The 22,189-nt window shown below is 38.4% G+C and overlaps 1 protein-coding gene across 4 annotated transcripts in view; it reads right to left on the bottom strand.

Moving 5' to 3' along the window:
- Window positions 1-22,189, bottom strand: part of PRKG2 (protein kinase cGMP-dependent 2) — a 105,099-nt gene that overhangs the window by 14,705 nt on the left and 68,205 nt on the right. For all 4 annotated transcript variants that reach the window (XM_040480139.1, XM_040480145.1, XM_040480155.1 and 1 more), the window contains 2 exons: window positions 20,746-20,887; window positions 4,195-4,358 (listed from right to left, as the gene is read on the bottom strand). In XM_040480139.1, coding sequence (XP_040336073.1) covers window positions 4,195-4,358; window positions 20,746-20,887 — 306 coding nt within the window. The remainder of the gene's footprint in view (window positions 1-4,194; window positions 4,359-20,745; window positions 20,888-22,189) is intronic.

Below are 22,189 nucleotides of genomic sequence, written 5' to 3'. Positions count from 1 at the left end.
AGTTGACAATTGAGCGGCGGTATCAGTGGAGAGAGGGAGGAATGAGCCACACTTGTTATCTGCAGGCAAAAGACTGCAGGATAACAGGTACAAAGGCCGTGAGTTAGGCGGGACCTGGGATGTTCTGGGAACAGTGAGGGCAGGGTTGCTGGCAGAATGAGTAAGCAAGGAGGTGGGGAGTAGAAGAGATGGGGGCCGTATCATGTGAAGCTAGTGGATGATGGTAAGGGCCTAGGGATACGTTCTGAGTCAGATGATGGAGTTTACAGCAGTCAGAGTAAGCTTTAAAAAAAAAAAAAAGTGTCAAAAATGACCCGTGACAGCGCTGGTGGTAGGGGAAGTAAGGCCCAGTAGCCTGAACTAAGGATTGTAGAAGTGAAGGTGGTGAGATGTGGTTGGATTCTGGATCTATTTAGATGGTAAAGCCAACAGGAATTGCTAATGGGGTGAGTGTGGTGTGTGGGAGAAAAAAAGGATTCAAGAATGATGCTAGTGTTTCGACCTATGGAATGGAGCTAGCGTTCACCAAGAGGAGAAAAGCTGGAGTGGGGGCCAGAGGTGGGGGTGCAGGGGTACAGAGCAGGTTATGAAATATCCAAATAGAGTTATGTTGTAGATGTCCAAATAGGCTAAGCAGGCAGCTGAATTTAGGAGTCTGGCATTCAGGAAACAGGTCAGAGCTGGAGGTATGATTCTGGGGCATCGTCAGATATTTCCGGCTTGATGATACCAACTGAGGAGTGAGTAGACAGAAAAGGGATCAAGGACTGAAGCGGCCTGATGCTGAGAGGGCTGGAGGATGAGAAGGGTCCAGCAATGAAGACTGAGGTAGAGCCACCAGCGTGAGAAAAGAAATGAGAGAAAGGGAGGTCCCAGAAGCCACGTGAAGAGAATATTTCAAGGAAAGTGTTCCTGAGGTGAGTAAGAAAGCATTGAGAATCGGCCACTGAATTTGGATAACAGAAAAGCAAAGATGACTTTCATGAACTACCCTGCCAATATCTTGGCCATGCTTGAGAACTTTTGCTGCTGAGAGTTCCCACTCTTAGTAATAAACCTGAAGTTAGGTTGCTGCACCAAGTGTGCAACAGAAGTCTGTGTTTTGCTTATAAAGAAAATGAGGGATGAAACAAAAGGTATCGCTGTGTTTTCAATACTTACGTATTTACAGCTATGTTGTGTCTGTTGTGTTTTGGTTTGTTTCAGTTCTTTTCTCATTTTCATTTACCTTCTGACTCTAGGGTTCGGGTCATTTAAAATGAACATTTCTCTTGCCCTACCCTGAAAACCTTTACAAAAATAATTTCTCAACTTCTTTTTGACAGCTCAAAGCCACTTTAGCAAATCCACATTATTGAGGTTCCCCTCTTCCTTATTCACTCCCTTGATTTCCCTACTCCTTGCAGCCGTTTATTCCAGCTGATAAAGACTGAGATGTATATTCTCTAGTTACCTACAAGAACCACGTGTGTCTCTTAGAAATGCCGCTGGCACATTTCCTAGGGATGAGGAACAAATTCTTGAGACAGATTCCCTGTGTCCCAAGACTTTAAGAAACTTTCTCTCTGAATGACAGTCTGGACAATTTTCTCTTCTTTTCTTCAAAATCTTAAGCAATGAATATTGGAAAATGAATACAGATCATATAATCTTCTGTATCTGTGTGCTTAATGTATGTGGACACTGAGGTGACTATAGCCCACAGGTAATCTAACATTGGAATCTTTAGTGTGAAAGTTCAAGATTTTATGAAACTTGTTTTTTAAAGTTTGTTTATTTTTGAGAGAGAAAGAGAAAGCGGAGGAGGGGCAGAGAGAGAAGGAGACACAGAACCCGAAGCAGGGTCCAGGCTCTGAGCGGTCAGTACAGAGCCCGATTCAGGGCTCAAATCCACAATACCTGTGGTATATTCACAGGTGCCCCTATGAAACTCTTCTTAAAAAAATTTTTTTTGGGAGCGCCTGGGTGGCTTGGTCGGTTAAACGTCCGACTTCGGCTCAGGTCATGATCTCTCGGTCCGTGAGTTCGAGCCCCTCGTTGGGTTCTGTGCTGACCGCTCAGAGCCTGGAGCCTGTTTCAGATTCTGTGTCTCCCTATCTCTCTGCCCCTCCCGTGTTCATGCTCTGTCTCTCTCTGTCTCAAAAATAAATAAACGTTAAAAAAAATTAAAAAAAATTTTTTTGGGGGGGGTACACCTGGGTGGCTCAGTCGGTTCAGTGTCTGACTTCAGCTCAGGTCATGATCTTGCGGTCCGTGAGTTCGAGTCCCGCGTCGGGCTCTGTGCTGACAGTTCAGAGCCTGGAGCCTGTTTCAGATTCTGTGTCTCCCTCTCTCTCTGACCCTCCCCCATTCATGCTCTGTCTCTCCCTGTCTCAAAAATAAATAAACGTGAGCCGAGAAAGGGCAGACAGAGAGGGAGACACAGAATCTAAAACAGGCTCCAGGCTCTGAGCTGTCAGCACAGAGCCCGACGTGGGGCTTGAACCCACAACCCATGAGATCATGACCTGAGCCAAAGTCTGGCACTCAACTGACTGAGCCACCCAGACACCCCATATGAAACTCGTTAAGTATGTGTAGAGACGTGAATCCCCGTCAACAGACTCATTCCAGTATTTCCTATGTCACTCCATATGCAAATCCTCCCTGAATATAAGACTGACAACATTTGTTTATAAAAGTTTATAGGGATGATCGAAACAGTTTGAAACAGAGGCAGAAAACTGAACTGAATCCTGTGTGTATGTCCATGCATTACATTAAAAACACATATGGAGGCACCTGGGTGGCTCAGTCCATTAAATGTCCAACTTCGGCTCAGGTCAAGATCTCACCATTCAGTTCGTGAGTTCCAGCCCTGCAGCAGACTGGTTGCTGTCAGCACAGAGCCCACTTCAGATCCTCTGTCCCCTCCCCCTCTCTCTCTGCCCCTACCCCTACCCCATGCACATGCTCTCTCTCTCTCTCTCAAAAACAGACATTAAAAAAATAGAAACACATATGTATAAGGCATGGGCATGGAATGGAAAGTGTGTCACATTTAGGGTTAGAAGATCTGGGATCAAATCCCTGATATTAAGCAGGCAGCCATCGGTCCTGGCTTTCTAATCCATAAAATTTAAATCATAAGATAATCATAATAAAGATTTAAATTATAAAATAATAAAAATTCTTTCTTTAACTTCCACATAGATTTATGAAAGCAAAACTAGATAACACACATGTAAGTGCTTTGTAAACTTGCCAAGTGTTTCACAACGTGAAGTAATATTACATAAAGCCTATATATGTGTGTGTGCCCGTGTGGGTATAAATGCATGTGCACGTATGTGTACGTGTGCATGTGTGTTGAATATTTGGGATCTTGGGTTCATCAACATAGCCCTTTAATCCCTCCAGGAACGATAATTCCATTTTCACTGCTAAACTTCCTGCTGTGTCTGGTGTCTGTTCATTAGCACCTCTAGAAAGCAGATGACAAGGAGATTAAAATTTAAATCCAGTAATTTTCCTTTCGCTTAGCTTTTCTCGTTAATGATTTATTGGGAAGATGGAAAAGCATGGCTAAAGGCAGTTTCACTCTTTAACAGATTTTTTTTTTTAATTTTTTTTTCAACGTTTATTTATTTTTGGGACAGAGAGAGACAGAGCATGAACGGGGGAGGGGCAGAGAGAGAGGGAGACACAGAATCAGAAACAGGGTCCAGGCTCTGAGCCATCAGCCCACAGCCCGACGCGGGGCTCGAACTCACGGACCGCGAGATCGTGACCTGGCTGAAGTTGGACGCTCAACCGACTGCGCCACCCAGGCGCCCCAAACAGATTTAATTGAAATATGATTACTATTTTCTCAACTGCAAAAAATAGATACAAGAGGAAATAATAACAGCCCGCAACTGAAGGTCCTTTTCTTATTCTTAAAACAGGATTACCAAAATCTTCACACCCTTGGTATGTTATCCATGAAAAGAGGCCTTGCCATTTTAGGTAGACCATAGAAATTCTGTATTCCTTTTCTCGTACCTTCCTGAATGTGTTCTCCACGTTACAAACCAGCAAGCATGCTACATGTAAAACATACATTCGGGGAGAGTCATCACATCGAATCAAAAACATTTATAAAATGTTAAATTCTTATATATTTTTATCATTAGTAAACTATTTTGGCACTTCTGTGAACCTGAATGTACTTACTTGCCAGTGAGGAGCTCATACACTAGAATTCCCAGGGACCAAAAATCCACACTGAAGTCATGTCCTTTGTTGAGAATGACTTCAGGAGCTACATACTCTGGAGTTCCACAGAACGTCCACGTTTTCTGTCCAGATCCTATTTTCTTAGCAAAACCAAAGTCAACCTGGGAAAGAATGTCGAAGACATTTTCAGAGACCATAAAACTCATGTTCTTTAAGTCTCCCTCTGACTTTTCCTATCTTCTGTCTATACCTCCATCCTCCCCTTCACACACACACACACACACACACACACACACACACACACACACCACTGACACTCTCATGTATTCTTTTGTAGGTCCAGGTATGAATCTAGTTACACTGGAGAAAGTTCCATGCACACACCCTCTATGCCCAAGACCCCTAGAGGATAAGAGGAATGGCTAGCAAGAGTAGACGATTACAAATATGAAGCTCAGAGCAAGCAGACAAATAATTTTCCAATCAGTGGTGGTATATTCATCAGGAAGAGAAAAGAAAGGGGAAGAGATCGGCCCTAGTGCACTTCAAGCTCCATCATAAAAAGAAAAATACTAACAGAATTCAGAGTTTGGGAAAGGGAACATTATTGAAAAAAAGAAAGGGGGTCTTAAAATTCTGATCAATCTTTAAAAACCATTATGAACAATGTCCACACCCTTTACATTTTGGCATTCCAAAGAAAAAGCTGGGATCATCTCATCTCAACTTTGGCCAGACTGTGTACACTTTCAGTCCTTCTCAGGGAGGTCAGTGGTGAATAGCACCTGCACGAAATTATTTGTTCTGGAAAGACACAGTCAGCGCCCGCTATCGGCCAGGCTCTGTGCTAGGCTTACAGATACAGAGCTGACTAGGAGAAACTCAGAGTATTGGGAATACTTATACACATGTGATTAATATTATTTTATGTGATACATGACACAGTAGACAATTGTACAGAGGGACAGAAACACAGACTTCTGGAACATAAGGGAGAAGACCACTAGGGAAGATGTCATTAGGAGGTAATATCTGAGCCTGGCCCTGACTAAGGATAAGGAACTCTCCTAGGGTAATGAATTAGTGCTACCCTCATCCATCCTTTCCGAATAGGGCCCTCCACTTCTCTGAGACTCTATTCAACGAACCAACTCTGTGCACAGAATAGAGACAGGAAAGAAGGCCAGAGCAACAGAAGGCTCTCTCACTGAATGGAGGCAGTGTATATGACTGACATCCTGCCCTGCAAAACAAACAGTTGGTTTCTGTCCACAGGGGCTATTTAGCATGTACTTTTCATCTCTAATACATACAGATATTATTTTAATAAAACCACCCTCCACCTCTCTGAAGTAAACAGAGACACAAATTATACCTGGGCCTCAACATGCACATGTTAATAGTTTCATTATACATGGACTATCCCAATAATATGGCAATAATATCGGCCAAAAGAAAATAAGGCTAATATATCAAAAGAGGCCCTCACCTAAAAGAGTATGTCAGTGAACTAGAAAATCCAGCTCTCGTTTATTTATTTGACTATTAATACTTAAAGTCTTTGTTTTACCCTAAATCTCTTAGGAATTTAGCTTTTTACTAATGCTTTTTAGTACTTATCATACAACAGCAAGGATTTCCTTATTAGAAAAAGGGAATTTAAACAGCCTAATTTGAAGCTGGCTTTTACTGTTTTATCTATACAAAATGACTCATAAAGATGATATCTAAGGGATGACTGAGTATATTATGAAATTAAAATCTGTAACCAGCTGAGATTAGCTTATCTACTTATTCCTCAGAGAAAGAACTGATATGAAAATCCTAGCTAATTTTATAAAGACTGAAATTTAAGAGACAAGAAAGCAATGCTTATAATTGCATTTGTGTGCATGCACATATGGAAATATTACATTTTGTTGTTTCGTAATAGCCTTTCAACTCATTTTTTGTTTCATTGTATTTAAGTTTTCCATTTCAAAATGACTGGAAGGTCATTAGATGTTTAGGAGAGTTTTCCAGCCCTGAAAGTGGGGAATTTTAATTCGAACAGCTGGGTTTGCTTTTGTAATATTTGAATATTGGCCCACAGAGATGGCAATAATTGTATTAAGATTTTAAGGTTTATGAAAACTTACCACTTCTCTCCTTTGATCCCATCAACTTTATTTTAATCCATTTGGTCAGAGGAAATCCACACTCAGACCCATCCAAAGTCACGTGCCTAATAAAGAAGGCCCCAGATCTTCTGACGTCAAGTTCTGTGTATTCTCTATAGACATTCATACCACCTCTGTCTTGTACCACTCTGGGTTCCACCATGAAGCCTCAGTCTTCTTTTAACACTATCTCTTCTGGGCAACAGAAATGTAAGCTTCTTCCTTCATTCAGTCAATGAATATCTACTGAATACCAATATGTACCAAACACCAGGATACAAAGCCCCATTTCTCCCAGAGATTACATTCAAGAGAAAGAAGAGAATATGCATAAAAATATAAGATCACATATAATAATGCCAGATAGTGACATATCCTGTGAAGAAACATCTGGCAGAGTTAGGTATGGAGATCAATAGGAATTTTACTTTAAATAGGATGACTACAAAAAGGCTCTTTGAAGATGTAGCATTTGAGCAGATTTCAGCAGAAATCTGTGTGAAATAAGAAAAAGAGCTCTATAAAAATCTAAGCAAGACTAATTCTGACAGAGAAAGGGGAGTGTAAAGGCCCCAGCATTTGGGAACATGCATAGTAAGTTCAAGGATCAGCAAGACGGCCAGTGTGGCTGGGTCACTGCATGAGGGGAAGAGAGACAGTGGATGAGGGCAGATTATGTGTTGGTCTGGCAAGCCCCAGAAAGAGCTTCAGATTTGTTTTTTGTCTAAGAGACTGCTGGAGGATAAAGAAGGGTGATGCATGTCCTAATGTCTTAAAACAATCATTCTAGAAGGCAAGAAAACAGACCCCCACTGTTCAGAAAAGAAATTCTAACAAAACTGGGCTTTCGAGAAGAATATCCAGAGAAGCTACACACAGGCTTTCCCTTGTCTCTATTAAATTTCTATAATTAAAAACAGCTTACATTATGCTGGGAATTCAAAAGCATTAAGTCTCCAAAGATTTTAATGAACTAGAAGGTTTTAAGATGCTTCTAAACCTGTAGCGGTGATTGCATCATTCAGAAGTAGAAAAATTAGCATTGTGGCTTGCTGGACCTGTGTCCAGTAAGTATTAGCTTCTTTCCCAGAAGTTTCTCTCCGGGTCAGTAAATTTGTCAGATATTGGTTCTCTTGGTCACATAAAAAGTGGATACAAAATGACCAGTCTAATTAAGCCAAATGATTCATGGGGACATAACATTCCAAAAAAATATTTATGTGGAATTTTCAGGTCACTTACTTTGCCCAAGTCTAGACAAGGGTAAAATGGAATCTGTTTATCCTGTCTGCAATAACCAAAGATGATTTCACGTCCTTGCGATACTAACGTCCATCCACTAAAACAGGCAACAGTGGATGGCTTCCACTGTATGGAACAGGGAGTGAGGGAGGCTAGGGTATGGAATGGAGGAGTCTTTCACGGCAACAGCCCATTTTTATGGGGGTGTTGTGACTCACCTGAAATACTTAGAGCATTTACTAGTAAGTGGGCAAGGTCAAGAGGAGCTCTGCGTGCACGAGCACAAACTGAAAAAAAAATCTTTTGAGGCTCATCTTATATGCCACCACCTCTTTGAAGCTTTTCTTGCATTTACAGAACTAATTCTCTTCTCCTATGAAGTTCTTTAACATTGTTTATACTCCACAGTTACATCCCTCATGCAGCATCATCTAGTTGTGTGTGAGTACATCTAGCTCCTTGAAGAGAAGCATTATGTCCTATTCATTTTGTAGCCCCTACAGCATTTATAACACAGCATATGTTCAACACCTGTTTGGTGAAAAAAGCTGCATGGAGAGATAACTGTTAACACTGGTTTCAGTAAGATATGTAAATGTATATGTATGATCTTTACAACAGCTTTGTGAGCTGGGGACTATCACCCCAATGTTAAAGATGAAAAAATTAAAGTATTGGAAGGTCATGGATACTTGAGGTGAGACTTGAACCCGGTTTCAAAGGGAGCCTTCCCATTTTACATAAATTGATGAGGAAGCAGACAACTTTTAAGGGCAAGGAAGCAGCATATTTTAAGCACATTGGTGGGAAAAGCTGAGTTGTTACTTAATAAATCCAGCTGATAATGGTCTGGGAAAAGGAATATAGCTGAACCTGATGATTCCTTTTATTTTTCAAGTTAGGAAAAACTCAATACATATAAAATAATGTGACATACATGCAGGTTATAAAGCAAGGGCATAAAAGCACCCTTGTACCCACCACCAGGTTAACAAAGTAGAACCAATGCAGAAGCCCTGTGTGCTCCTCGCTTGATGTCCTCCTGCGTGTTACCAAGAGGCCACCACTATCCTGACTTTTGTGTTGGTCAGGTACTCGTATTCATTTCTAATTATACTGCATACAATCCTTAAGTAAAATAAATTCTCGTTGTTAAAAATTTTAGAAAAACCCTATATTTAGTTTGCACAAAATGCCCATTTTCACTTAAAATTATACTTGTGAATTCGATTGATATTGGCGTGCGTTTATTTTCACTGCTGTATCACACACCACTGAATTAACATGCAATGGTTTTTTGGCCTGTTACGCTGCTGACAGGCATTTGTCTTAAACCTTATTGTGTGCTATCATAGAAATGCTTCTATTAGCATCATCTTCCATGTTACCTAGCAGATGTAGATGAAAAATGGGAGAAGTACAAGGCCAAAGATGCGATGTCTTCAATTTTACGACATATTGTCAAATTACTTTCATTAGGGATCCTACTGTATTAGCACTCCCTTCACCAGCAGCATGGGTAGCATTCCTGTTGCTCAGCATCCTTGCCATCCTTTAGCGATATCGACTTTTATTTTTGCCATTTTTAAGCATCGAATCACTGTGGTTTCAATTCGCATTCCCCCCACATTAGTAATTAGTTTGAACTACAGCATTATAATTAGTTCTGATATCTGAGAGAGTTTCCTCCCACCCTGTTCTTATTTGTCTTCAGAAATGTCTTGCCTATTCTCGGCCCTTGGTTATTCTAGATAAACTTTAGCATCAGTTTTCCAAACTTCAAGGAAAGGTTCTCTGGAATTCCACTGGAAGTGTATCTAATCTGTAGATCATTCCGGAGGCTATTCATATCTTTGTGATGTCGACTCTTGTTATTTTTAAACCTAGTACCTCTTTCTGACTTACGGTAATTAATGCTCTAGCTACCGTAACAAACATATCTAAGAAAGTATAAGAGCTTAAAGCTCGACATTAATTTATTTCTCTTTTCATAATGAGTTTTCTTGAGCAGTAGGGGGACCTCCAAGCACTGGGACAGGGACACGGGCTCTTTCCATGTTATGGCTCTGCCAACTTCAAATCTCGGCATTTGTTGGCCGCAAGGCAGAAAGACTGCGTCAAGATCGTGTGCAGGGATCACTATCAGCCTAGGTCTGATAATGGTACACAGCATGTCAGCTCACACTTCATTAGCCAGAACTGTGCCCCAGGGCCACACCTGGCCACAAGGAAGGATGGGGTGCCTTGTCTAGCTCTGTGCCCAGAAGAAAGAGAATGAGCCTATTAATTTACATATTTTAAAGTCTTTCTATGAATTCATCTAAGTTCCTCAACAAAGCTCTTACACGTTTTTGTTAGACTTAGTCCTAGACTTATATTTTTATTTCTATCATGTAAAATATATATGTTCGCACGTTTTTTAAAAATGGTATTTGTATTTGTATTTATCAACTGTGGTTTTGATAATTAAAAACACACTTAGTTCTCATATTACTAATCATGTATCAGCGATCATACTAAACTCTTCACTTAATTTTAATAATTTATTGTTACACTCTGGATTTCTATATAATCCTATCACATAGGAAAATAGGTTTTGTTGGTTATGTCTCAATCTTTCCATTTTATTTATATCTTCCTGCATTGGGTTAGAACCTCCAGTAAAACACAGAAGCGCTTATTTCACTGACTTTTTTTTTTTTTAATTTTTTTTAAATGTTTATTTACTTTGGGGACAGAGAGAGACAGAGCATGAACGGGGGAGGGGCAGAGAGAGAGGGAGACACAGAATCGGAAGCAGGCTCCAGGCTCCGAGCCATCAGCCCCGAGCCCGACGCGGGGCTCGAACTCACGGACCGCGAGATCGTGACCTGAGCTGAAGTCGGACGCTTAACCGACTGAGCCACCCAGGCGCCCCTCACTGACTTTTAAAAGCATACTTCTACTGTTTCATCATTATGCGTGGTGTTTGCTCCAAATTTTTGTTACCTATCTTCCATTGGGTTAATACAATTTATTTCTATTCCTAATGGCTAAGATTTTATCATAGGTGAATGTAGAAACATATCAAAAAATTCTCTGCATCTACGGAGGTGTTTATATCGTTATTTTTCTTTGTTAATATATTAAAATGGTGATTTGGTTTAACAGAAGTTTTTTTTTTTTTTTTTTTAATGTTTTTTTGTTTTTGAGAGGGGGGGAGGGGCAGAGAGAGAGGGAGACACAGAATCCAAAGCACCAGGATCCAAGCTGGCAGCACAGAGCCTGAAGCGGGGCTCGCGCTCACAAACCGAGAGATGGTGACCTGAGCCAGAGTCCGATGCTTAACCGACTGAGCCACCCAGGCGCCCCTTTAATAGATTTTTTTTAATGTTAAACTATGCTTGAGTTCCTGAGATATATCCAGTTTTGTTATGATGTCTTGTTATAATTTGTATCCAGTTTGCTAATATTTTACTTTTGATTTTTACACTAAATTTACGAGCTGGATGGCTAGATGGGACATTCATTTGCCTTCCCAAGGAGCTTCCTTTAGAGAACCAAGTTCATACTAGCCTCACAGAACAAGATGGAAATTATTTCTTACTCCTTTCTGAAAGAATTCACATATGATTAGAATTATAAGTCCTTGAAATGAATCTTCTGGATGTGGTGTGCTATAGACTGAATATCTAGGTCTCTACAAAATTCCTATGTAGAAGCTCTAAACCCCAATATAATGACATTTGGAGGTGGGGCCTTTGGGAGGTAAGTAGGCCACAAATTAGGCCAGTTATCATGAATGGGATTAGCGCCCTTATGAAAAGAGACACAAGAAAGATTCTCTCTCTCTCTCTGCCACGTGAGGACACAGTGAGAAGACAGCCATCTGCAAACCAGAAAGAGCTCTCACCAGAACCCAACTCTTCATATATATACGGCATTTACATAAATAAATACATATTTCATATGTAGTAGTAAAGTTGCCCAAATACTTTCTAAACCACATAAATCTCTGCTTTAACTGAAATTATGTCCATTCATAATGGTATTTGTCTGTATCTCTTCTGTTTTCTTTTGATCAATACTTCCAGTTGGTTAATTTTATTAGTCTTCTCAAAACATCAACCTTGGCTCTGTATCCCTTTTATTTCATATTTTATTAAGTCATATGCTTATTTTTTCCCTTCTTTTCTTTGGCTTTATTTTGTTTTTCCCGTTTCCACCTTCTTAAGTTGAATGCTGAACTCATTAATTTTTTAGCCTTTCTTGTTTCCTAGTTGGAACATTTAAGACTATAAATATCACTCTATCATTTTAGTTACAACACACATGCGTTGATATGTAGTATCTATTGTGCAACTCTGTTTTATAATATTCATTAAAGTGTCTTCTTCACTTATTTTGACATATCCCTAAAATTCCCGTGAGATGATTTATGATTTGTGTTGTCGGTTTCTTCCTGTTTTTTGTTTGCTTTTAATTTCTACCTTAAATACATTGACATCAGTGAACAAAACTTTTATGCTCCTATTTTGGAATCTTTCATTCATTCCTATATGCTTAGCAATGTGCTAAGTCTGGCAGTAAGCACCAGAGCACAAGTTTCTATCGTCATGGGGCTACTAGCATAGAGGGGAAGACAGGTCATAAAGAAGCAGGCAACAGTATCAATATGTAATATGCTGTACATTGTATTTTCCTATATAATACTCACTATAAGATTGAGTTGCTCTATTACCACATGAGAAGCATTACTCACATAAGTTAATAGCACGACCATATACAACATTTACTGATGAGTGATGAGTTAATAGCACGACCATAGAGAATGTTTATTGATTTTCTGGATGACTACCAAGTTTTCTCCTGAGCAAACCCAAGAAGGCTAACTACTACACTAATTCTGCTTGGACTGAGAATGGGTGGGCTTTTCTTTAAGTACTGTCCTGCATCTTAACATTGTCCTTGATTCATTCCCGATAACCAGAAGTAAGACCCTTAACCATTACTGCCTTCATCAGCTTTCTTTGGCCTTGAAAGTAGAGAAAGATACAGGAAATTACTGGATGGACGGGTCAGAGATGGTGATGTGAGATTCTTCATGTTCTTTTAGTAATATCTGCTAATCCTTAATCTCCTTTCAGTGTATTTACTGAGAGACAGCTTGGCCCAGGTAGGATTCATTTGGGAACAAATCTGGCTGGCAATCTCAGGCAGAAGCCAATCTCTTCCTCTTGGGGAAGAAGAGTAGAATGAAGTCTTCATGCCTCTCATCCTACAAATTCATCCTCTGTAATTATCACAGAAAGGCACATCCCTACATCCTCTACAGAGACACTTCCAAAACCCAGACCTTTCTCTTACGTAGATCCTTATTTTCCAGGCTTTAATTGGTTGTGCTTTGCTGGAAAAAATAAAAGGCCATTCCTTTCTTGCTGTCCTTAGATACCTAATTCCTCACAGATATTGCCAAGAAATGATGTAGGAAGACGAGAAACACCATTTAATCAAAATTTGTAGAATGAGGTCAAGGTCAGCCTTACAAGGAGTATTTGACGTCCAAGGCTAGACCGCCTAGTGTCCATTACCCAGATGTGCATTCTTGCTGTGCTGTCACCAGGCACACACACCCTCCCCGCTCCACCACCACCCCCACCCCCCGCCACACACACACCTCTATTGCAGTCCCCTCAGGAACCCTCAGTGGGACAGCTCAGCTGGGCTGCCAGCCGACAACCTAATTCCTATTTTTCATATTTGCTGAAACTTGCTAATGGCCTAGTGTATGCTCAAATTTCATTAATTCGTATTCTTCAACTCTTGGGAACAATATTCTATAAGGCCAGTAGATCAAGTTTATTAATTGTGCTGTGCACCTCTTCTAAAGCTTTAATGACTTTTGGTCTGAATGTTCCATCAATTTCTGAGAGGTATATTAAAATTTCCTACAGTTGTTCAATTCTCCTTATTATGTCTTTCAAATTCTGCTTATTTTTGAAGCATTTTGGTGGGCAAATAAAAGATCGGGACTTTCATATTATCTTTCATATCATCAAAGGGTAAAGATTTTATCTCTAGGATCACTTCTTTCCTAACAATGAAATCTGCATTTACATTTGTTGACTATTTTCCAGACATCATTTTTTTTATCCTTTTAACTTCCAGCCTTCTGTATCCTCATGCTTCACGTCTGTCCCTTATAAACCTGATGGAACTGATTTTTATTTTTAAACCTATTTGATGATCTTTATTTTTTTTATCTGGAAAGCAGGCTACACATATTAGATTTCTTTCTACTCTCAGTTTTTGTACTTTCTCTTGGATTGGTTCCTGGGTTCCCTGTTTCTCTTGCTGTCTTCTTTTAAAATGACTGACATTGTCTCCTACTTTAATTCCAATTATACCTACACTCAGTTTTCATGCTGCTGTTGTTCAGTTATTTGGCATTTTCTCATTTTCAAGAGTATATAGCAGAATGAGAATGATTACTTTACACCATAATTTTAAAAGACTTAACATGTTTACCATCTTTCTAAGGTGACATCTCAGACCCTTCATCAGGGATCACTTTTCATCTCCCTTAAAGCACATCCTTTGTATGAAGGTGGTAAACACCCTTCATCTTTGACTAAAAATGCCCTTATTTCACCCTTTTGAAAGCCTTGGGTTTACAATTCAAGTTTATCAGTTATTTTCTGTCAGAATTTTAAAAATTCCCTCTGTGTTATGGATTCTCTTGTCGCAATTGCGTTGTCAACTGAAAGCCTAATTTTTACTACTTTATATGTAAACTGTCTTTTCTCTTTGATACCTTTTAATACTCTTTTTGTTTTTGCTGTCCTCTGCCACAATAAATCTCACAGTAAATCAGGGCTGGCCCAGTGTGACCAACAGAATATAGTGGAAGTGCTGAGATGTGACTCTGAGAGTAGGTCTTAAAAGGCATCGTAGCTTTTCCTTGGATGACTCATTCTGAGGCAAGCCAGCTGCCATGCTTTGAAGACATTCAACCATTACTGAGGCCCATAATGCCCCCAACTGACAGCCAACATCAATTTCCCAGCCATATGAGTAAGTCACCTTGGATTTGGATGCCCTGGTCAAGTCCTACACAAGCTTCCAGGTGACTGAATCCCCAGCCAACATTTGACTGAAAATTCATGAGAGAGCTTAGGTCACAACCACCCAGCTGAACCACTCCCCAAATTCTGACCCACACAAACTGTGAGAGATCATAAACAAGTCTTGTTGGTTTCAGCCATTACATTTTGGAGTGATGTTTTACACAAAGATAGAGCTACAGCATATACAATTTGTCCCAGATGGGATTTGTTGGGGTTCCTTTACCTGATGATTAGTGTTTTTCATAATTTCTGAAAAGTTCTCAGCTGTTGTTTCTTTAAATACTGCTTTTCCCTCACTTTCTATATTACATTTATCTTGGACTCCAGTTCAAAATTTTAAGAACTTCTCATTGTATTTTCTTATTTTTCATCTTTTTTGTCTCTCTATGCAACATTCTGTGTACATTATTTAAATTTATCTTTCAGTGAACTGTTTTTCTCTTTGTTAATCATCTGACATTTAACCCATTACATTTTTCAAATTAATGTATAATTTACAAACAATAATATACATAGATTTTTGGCATATAGTTCATTTAATTTTTATGTATCTTATATAAGTAACCACAACTACCATATAGTCAAGATACAGACACCCAATAGGTCAGAAGGATGCCCCTTTCCAGTCAAATGCCTCTCCCAGAAGCACTCATTGTATTGATTTCTACCATCTATTCTAGAATATCAATAAATATAATCATACAGAAGATACTCTTTTGTATCTGACTTCCTCTGGTCAACATGGTTTTTAAAATTCATTGTTACATTGTTACATCTTACATTGTTGCTTATAGTAATTCATTCTTTTATGCCACTGAAGAGCATTCCTTTGCTTAATGATCTATCCCTTTACCTTTATACATTTAATTGGTTATGGACATTTTGGCTGTTTCTGACTTGGGGGCTTTTAGAAATAAAGCTGTTATGAATATTCTTGCCCAAGATTTTTGAAGACATGATTTCAGTTTTTCTAGATAAATACCAACGAGTGAAGTTTCTACCCATAAGTTAAATTTTTTTGTCATAGATAAAGTGTATGCTTGACTCTATAAAACTGACAAATTATTCTTCAGTCTTTCTCCACTAGAGATTTAGGAGAAAGTCCTCACCAACACTTGGTATTGTCAGTCTTTTAAATTATAGTCATTTTAGTGGATATGAAATGGTTCTTCTTTGTGGTTTGAATTTGCATTTCCTTGATGACAACTGATATGGCTCATTAATCATTCCAGTGTCTTCCTTTGTGGAGTAATTTTTCAAGATCTTTGACCTTTTTTTTTTTTTTTTTTTTTTTTTTTATTTAGGTTGTCTCAGGGTGCCTGGGTGGCTCAGTTGGTTACACATCCAACTCTTGATTTCAGCTCAGGTCATGGATCTTAGTTTGTGAGTTTGTGCCCCACCTCAGGCTCTGTGCTGATGATGCAGAGCCTTCTTGGAAAACTCTCTCTCCCTCTCTCTTCCTCTCTCTCTCTCTCTCTCAAAAATAAATAAATAAATATTGTTAAAAAATTGGGTTGTGTTTTTATTATTGAGGTGTAGGAGTTATTTATATATTTTCCAATACAATCAAGTCCTTTGTCATTTAAATATGTATTGCAAATACTTTCTCTCAGTCTATGGCATGCCTACTCATTTTTTAGTGTCTTTTAATTATCAGAAGTTTTTAATTTTGATAAAGTCCAATTATTATGGACTGCATGTTTGTGTCTCCCCAGAATTTGTATGTTGAAACCCTAATCCCCAATATGATGGTATTTAGAGGTAGGGCCTTTAGGAGGTAATCAAGTCATGAGGGTAAAGCCTTCATGATGCAATTAGGACCCTTATAAGAAAAGAGCCTCCCAACCCCATGCCCTGTTTGTGTGTGTCTACCTCTCACTCTCTCTCTTTCTCTCTCTCTCTCTCTCTGTCTCTCTCTCATTGAAGGAATGAGAAGTCACCTTTCAGTCTAGAAGTGGTTTCTGACCAGTCAGATACCAGATCTGCCAGCACTTTGATCTTGTTACTTCCCAGCCTTTAACTATGAGAAATAAATGCCTGTTATTTAAGTCATCCAGTCTATGAATTTTTATTATAGCAGCATAGAATTTTTAAGATTACTATTATTTATATTCTAAGAAATCTCTGCCTACCTCATGTTGTGAAGATATTATTGTGTGTTTACTTTTGGATGCTTTATAGGTCTATTTTGATAGACCTTTATAGGTCTATTTTGATGATCCATTTTGAATTTATTTTTCTATATTGTGTGAAGTGGGAGTCAGGTTCATTTTTTTTTCCACATATGCATATCCAGTTGTTTCAGCATTGTCTGTTGGGAATCTTGGCTTTTCTCTTTTTGCTAAAAATCAGCTGACTTTATATGTCTATTTCTGGACTCTATTCTGTTAGATTAAGCTATTTGTCTATCCTGTATTATGACACTCTCTTGATTACTGTAGCTTCATAGTATCAGATATAAATTCTTCAATTTTGTTCTTTTTTCAAAGTGATTATTAATTTTTCTAAACTCTGTGTTTCTATGTAAATTTTCAAGTAAATGCCTTAGTTTCTTAAAAGGCACCTGCTCCAATTTATATCACAATGGCCTTGGATTTGTAATTTGGAAAGAATGGACATCTTGCCAAATAGAGTTATCCAATCTATGAACATTTATACCTTACCATTTAGTTATATTTTTTTTCTCAGCAATAGTTTGTGGTTTTCAGTGTGGAGGTCTTACACAGTTTTACACGTTAAGTGTATTCAAATTTATTTTATAACTTTTGATGTTATTGTAAATGGTATTTTATTTCATTTATAAATTTTTGAAGTTAGTATATTAAATACAGTTTTTATTTATATAATTGGTTTAATTGACTTGACTTATTTTATTTATATATTGACTTTGAACTGGTAATCACGCTTAATATTTCTAGTCCTTTTTGGTAGATTCTTTAGGCTTTTCTACATAAACAATCATGTTGTTTGAAAATAAAGACAGGTAACTTCTTCCTTTCTCATCGTTGGCCTTTCATTCCTTTTTCTTGGTTTATGACATTTGCTAAGACCTCTGTTATAATGTTGAAAAAAAAATGGTAGGAGACATATTCCTATCTTGTTCACAGTCTAATGTAAAACTGTTCACTATTTCGCTGTTAGGTATGATGTTAACTAAAGATTTATACCTCATGCATTATACAGTGAAGTGTGTCCTGAAATGAGTAGCTGTAAACAGCTGTAGCAATGTGGATTTTTTTCACCCAGCATGGTTCCCTTTTTTTAAGCTCTGAATATTTACTTTTTGTTGCTGTCATTCACACATTTTTACATGTATATTATAATTAATCTCAACAAGAAGATTAGTCCAATGCATGCAACTCCACGATTAATGAAACTTCCTTGGATATATAATTTTAATTATATATTCTTAAGTCCTTAATAGAATTTTTATCGATTAGTTTTTTTTTTCTAAACCTGTTAGACTTTTTCTCTGTTCCTTACTCACTTGCAATTCTCGGTCTTATGTTTTAAAAGGCATTTGATGTATCAATTTTACATTCTGCGTCTGATTACTCCAATATATGAGGCACTTATATGCCTGCCAAGGAATGCTCATGGTACTTTCTTCCATCATGTATACTTTTTGTTTTCTCTTTTTTTTAAATGTGAGCTCATATTCTCTAGGATTTTATCTCTGGGAGTTCTTTGTATTCTGAGTTAAGAGTACGTTCATCCAAAGAGAATGTCCACTGATTCTTGAAAAGCTGACCATGCTACCAACATGAATCCATTTTCAAATTCTTGCATAGGTTTTTCTATCTTTGAAGACTGAGCACCCAACCTCCATGAAGACGAGCCTATAGCCAAGAATTCTTAAAGGGGACTCTTCTGTTCTTCTACCAAATGCTCAATAATGAGAAAAGCATGTTTTCTTGCATGCACTCTGCCTTTATAAATTAAATCCTTTTTTCCTTGTTTTCTAATTTTCTAAGGGTGTAATCTGTGTGATCTCTGGCTCTTATAAATGTTCTGTGATTCAACTTCTCACACTTCCGAGGTCCAAAACCTGGTTTCCTGTTCTCAGAAGGTGCAGCTACTAAAATCCAACCTCTAGGTCATCTAGACTGCTGGGTGCCCACAAGACAGCAGCTTCCTTGTTTGAGTTCTCTGCTATACTACTGCTCAAGCCTGGTTCCCACCTCAGGGGAATCCTAGTGCTGTCGGATAAAGTCAGCCATGCACGTAATACTGTTTTTCATGTTTTATCCACATTTTTAGACACTTGGTAGTGAGAGGATTTCAGTACATCGAATTTGATATATAGCCAGAAATGGAAATATTGAAAATTTATGTCTTAATCTCTAAAGGCTTTAGCTTTAGCTGTCATTCTTCATGTAACTAGTTGGCAAATGAGTTAGCTAGATGGATAACAATGGCAAACAGGAGAAATATTTACTGACCTCCATGTCTGTGAATAATGAATATGCTATCATATTTTATTTATTTATTTTTTAATTTTTTAACGTTTATTTATTTTTGAGACAGAGAGAGACAGAGCATGAACGGGGGAGGGTCAGAGAGAGAGGGAGACACAGAATCGGAAACAGGCTCCAGGCTCTGAGCTGTCAGTCCAGAGCCCGACGCGGGGCTCGAACTCACGGACCGCGAGATCATGACCTGAGCCGAAGTCGGCCGCTTAAACGACTGAGCCACCCAGGTGCCCCATATGCTATCATATTTTAAATGATAGATTAAAAAAAAAAAAAAAAACTACAAAAAAAAGGAATGAATTGAATGGATAGTCTGCACAACTCATGATGGCTTTAGTTCTAGAATGTTCCAAAGAGTTTCCCTAAATAGCTGCAAGAGGCATAGCCAACGAAGGAATTGTGAAGAAAGAGGAGTGATTGAGGCCTGTGTTAGTACCTCACCAGTTCTCAAAGCTGTCTTTCACAGACAAAATAAAGCTTGAATGGATCAAAATGTTTCTTGGAAATACACCAGATTTCACATGAAAGGACTTATTTTACTCCTTTACTATGGAGGGGAATCACTTAGCAATTACACATAATAAATTTAATTCCTGAGGTTAAATAGGAATAAGCTAAATTACATGTTATTCTATGTAACATGTGGGTGATAAAACCCATCTCATCAATTGTGAAATATATTAATTGCAAAATGTTTCGCACAGTTCTTTACACATAACACACTAAACTGCTTATAAAATGGTAGCTATTATTTCCATATATAAAAGTTTTGACGTGAGAAACTTTTAGTATCTTTGTAAATGTTACATTCAGAGATGGTTTAATGTTCCCGACAAACTGACAAAATAAACTCAGGAAAACTCAGCCTGGGCTCCCCATCTTGATGGGGTTCCCTCCTGAGGTCCGAAGTGCCCTGGTTTCTCCTCACTTATGACTGCCCAGTTCTCTTATAGTTTCACACTGAAAGCAGTTTATGTGATTGGTAGCATTTTTTTTTTTTTTTGTAGTGTGACCTGCCAGGGGATTTATGTGAGGCATTAGAGATTATAAAGATGGGTATCAAGGAAAGTCTCTGTTCTTAAGAAGCCTAGAGTCTAGTGTGATTCTCAGTCCTGGTTGTACTTTAGAATCACCTAGAAAGATTAAAAAAAAAAAAAAAAGCCTCTCATATGTGTATCTTTTCTCCCTATACAGACAGTGGCTATCTTGGAACAGAAGAAAGACAATCATTTTCTTTCCTTATTCCTTAGAACCAGTCCCTATATATAGCAGGAATGTATTAAAACCTACTTCAATTTATTAAACAAAAATGTTAACAGAATCCAATTTATAGGCATTCTATTAAGTGAATCCTTTGTAGCAATCACAAATATGGTCGAAATATAAAATTTCTAAGCCAAAAAGAATGTACTCATAACACTTCTGTGGTAATGGTGCCAATGCCACAGGCATATCCCCCATGGTAAAAATAGCCAGTGTACCAAAATATAAACAAATTTGCAATTATGACACAACTCTGTGTTTAGAAAATAGCTCTTATGATACTGTAAGTTACAGAATTTGTCTTACCAATTTAAGATAACCCTCAGCATCTAGAATTAAGTTTTCTGGTTTCAGGTCTCTGTAGATAATACCCAGTCGGTGCAGGTAATCAAATGCTTCTGTCACACAAGCCACGCAGAACTTGGAGGTGGGCTCATCAAAGCTGCCTCTGCAATGAAATCATTTTCCCTCTTAATGTTCTAGACACACATATTTATTATCTATTCTACGTGTCAATTATTGCTTTGGTAAATGTATACAACATGAATGCTTTGTAGGGTATCAACACTGAATAGCATTTTGTACCACCAATGAATTACACTAAAGAAATTTAGGGGGATACTTGGTGCAAGCGAGAAATAGTTAAAATTAAAGTGTCTACAACCAAACAACCATTTCTGGTAATCATATATGAACATACAAAATAGAAACGTGAGAAAAATTAGCCTTTTTTAGACATTTCTGGCAAACTCTGGAGAAAATGCAACTACTTTAACGGGCAGCTTAAAGCAGATTTCTGTAATTTATTGCTTGACTTAAAAATGACTCAAGTGATCATTTTCATTTCCTGTTGGTATAGCACGTAACAATAACCCATGTAGAAACAGGGTCGTAACTCTTTCCTGTTTAGTGTAGCTCAGTGATATTAGAGTTGCCCTGTGGCAGCACTATACGTGGGTTTACACACTTAGTAATTAAAAGGTGTCAGTGATTTGCTGCACGCAGCAAGAGAAGGGTGTGGCTTTGGAATAAGAGAAACTGGTTTTGACTCCTGTGTGTTCCATCACCATGTCCTCAGGCAAGTTGTGTGACTGTCCTAGCTTCAGGTCCCTTTCTGTCAAATGGGTTTACTACTTAACACGGTTTGTTTTGAGAATCAGACACAGTGCCTAACAGATAGTAACAACTCCCCTTTCTAAGCAGATTTGCCTGTGGAAGCAATGATGGAGGACACAAATGTTTTTGCAGGTATCATGCACAAGTCTTTGCACCCTTCCAGGTTTTCCCCATTGGGATCCATCCAAAAATATGTTCCTAACACAAACACATCTATCTCTTCTCAGATACTCAAAGGTCTCCTATTACCTAGGTCTGTCATTCTCCACTATGAATGCACATTAGACTTGCCTGAGAGACAGTTAAAAATCATTTACTGGACTCCATCCAAGATGAAGCAAATCATAACCTCTGGCAGTAAGGACCAGCATTGTGACTTTGTAAAGCTCTCCACTTGATTGTAACAAGAAGCCAGATTTAAGACCCACAGGCCCAAGTAATACCTGTCCAAATGTGTGGCCTGGAATTAACCTCCACAATCTCATGCAAACTACCTTCTCATCCCCTTTTGCTGGGATAGTTCTGCTCCGAATTATCCACAAAGAGACATAATTCTATTTCTGCCTTCCTGTCGTATTTTACATTGGTTTTCCTTCCCCTCTGCCTTCCCAAATTTTGTTCACCTTTAGAATTT

The sequence above is a fragment of the Herpailurus yagouaroundi genome, unplaced genomic scaffold (genome assembly GCF_014898765.1).
Source record: "Herpailurus yagouaroundi ecotype Mexico unplaced genomic scaffold, PumYag 28, whole genome shotgun sequence".
In the NCBI taxonomy this organism is placed as follows: domain Eukaryota; kingdom Metazoa; phylum Chordata; class Mammalia; order Carnivora; family Felidae; genus Herpailurus; species Herpailurus yagouaroundi.
Note: the sequence above shows the minus strand (reverse complement) of the source record. Positions and strands in the feature narration are given on the sequence as shown.